Source organism: Protobothrops mucrosquamatus, unplaced genomic scaffold (genome assembly GCF_001527695.2).
Source record: "Protobothrops mucrosquamatus isolate PMUCROS unplaced genomic scaffold, P.Mucros_1.0 scaffold37589, whole genome shotgun sequence".
NCBI classification, from domain to species: Eukaryota; Metazoa; Chordata; class Lepidosauria; order Squamata; family Viperidae; genus Protobothrops; species Protobothrops mucrosquamatus.
Window position 1 is genome coordinate 1 of NW_015423323.1, and position 1,351 is coordinate 1,351.

The window sequence follows — 1,351 nt, forward strand, 5'->3', positions numbered from 1 at the left end:
GAGGCCCCGGTAGCGCGGGGTCAGCGCGTGGCGCAGCCGGTCCTCGGCCTGCAGCAGCGCGCCGGGCTCGCCCTCCTGCAGCCGCAGCACCCGCGCGCTGCCCTCCGCCACCCGCCCGTGCTCCACGCCGAAGTCGCCCGCCAGGCGCCGCAGCAGCTCGGCCCGCGCCCCGCCGCCGCCGCCGCCGCCCAGCGACCGGTAGAAGCGCATGAACTCGGCGCTCCGCTGCTCCAGCGCCGCCCCGGCCGGCGCCGCCGCCTTCTCGCGGGTCTCGTAGGGCGGCAGCGGCGGGACGACCCGCCGGAGCGCTTCGTCCAGGCCCGGGTAGGCCTCGGTTGCCATGGCGACGGCGCTAGGCCGCGGCCGGCCGGAAGGAGGAGGGCCGCGCGCGAGGAGGCGGAAGAGCTGCTGCGGGGTCTCCCGGCAACGGCTCCAGGGGCGCATGCTACCCCTCCCCACACCCCGGTCGTGCCTCGCGCTGCCCTCCCGGCCTCGAAGTCTGCTCCTCGGCCGCGGCGGGAGGGAGAAATACTGGACGGATTAGCGGCGGGGGGGGGGAAGCCTCCCGCCGCCCTCCTTGAAAGGTCGGGCGCACGGCGAAGCGGATTGGGCGCCTCCGGGGAGGGTCTGTCTCCCGGCGGCCAATGAAAAGAGAGAAGGGGGCTGGAAGCTGTCAAAGGTGGGTGACGTCACCGGCGGGCCCTGGTGGGAGTGGCCTCCTCGGCGGCGCTGCCGCCATGCTGAGAGAGGCAAGTTGCTCTAGGCCCCGCCCACCGCTGCCCAGATTTAAAGGCGACTCGCCGGAATACAGGCGCAATAGTGGCTGCGGATGATGGGAGTTGCCCTTCCAAATCCTGGGGGAGTTGGGGGGCAAAGCTAGGGACGGGAAGAACTGCAATCTGTATTTCATAAAGCCGACTTCCCTTGCAGATGTGTCCTGTATATTTATTTATATTTCATATTTCTTAACCGCCCCTCTCCCTGGGAATGTTGGAATAGTTGAAAAAACGGTGGAAATTCTGGTGCTCTGATCAAAGCCAAACATCATCTCAGGAAAAAGGAAAAAAAAGTATTGCACCCTGCGATTTCATGACACCTGCTTGATCAAATGCACAAAGTTCAGGGTTGCCTATTTCCCCATGTGGCAGCCCAAAACTGCTTCACTTAAATAAAACCCATGCAGCACAAATCCGTTAAGCGTGCAAGCTACTGAAACTGCTTTTCAAATTTGGCCACTTCAAGATGTACGGATTTCAATTTCCAGAATTTCCTAGCTGGCATGGAGTAATTTCAACTCCCAGAATTCCGGGAGTTGAAGTCCACATATCTTAAAATTGAAAAACACTGAACT

At 62.3% G+C, this 1,351-nt stretch overlaps 1 protein-coding gene across 1 annotated transcript; it reads right to left on the reverse strand.

The window, feature by feature from the left end:
- Nucleotides 1-3: 3 nt before the first annotated feature.
- On the reverse strand, nucleotides 4-342 carry LOC114923873 (malonyl-CoA decarboxylase, mitochondrial-like; the record flags this gene model as incomplete). The annotated part of the gene is made up of 1 exon (XM_029287197.1): nucleotides 4-342. A coding segment is annotated over exon 1 (339 nt), but the record flags the coding sequence as incomplete, so codon positions are not given.
- Between the last annotated feature and the right edge of the window lie 1,009 nt (nucleotides 343-1,351).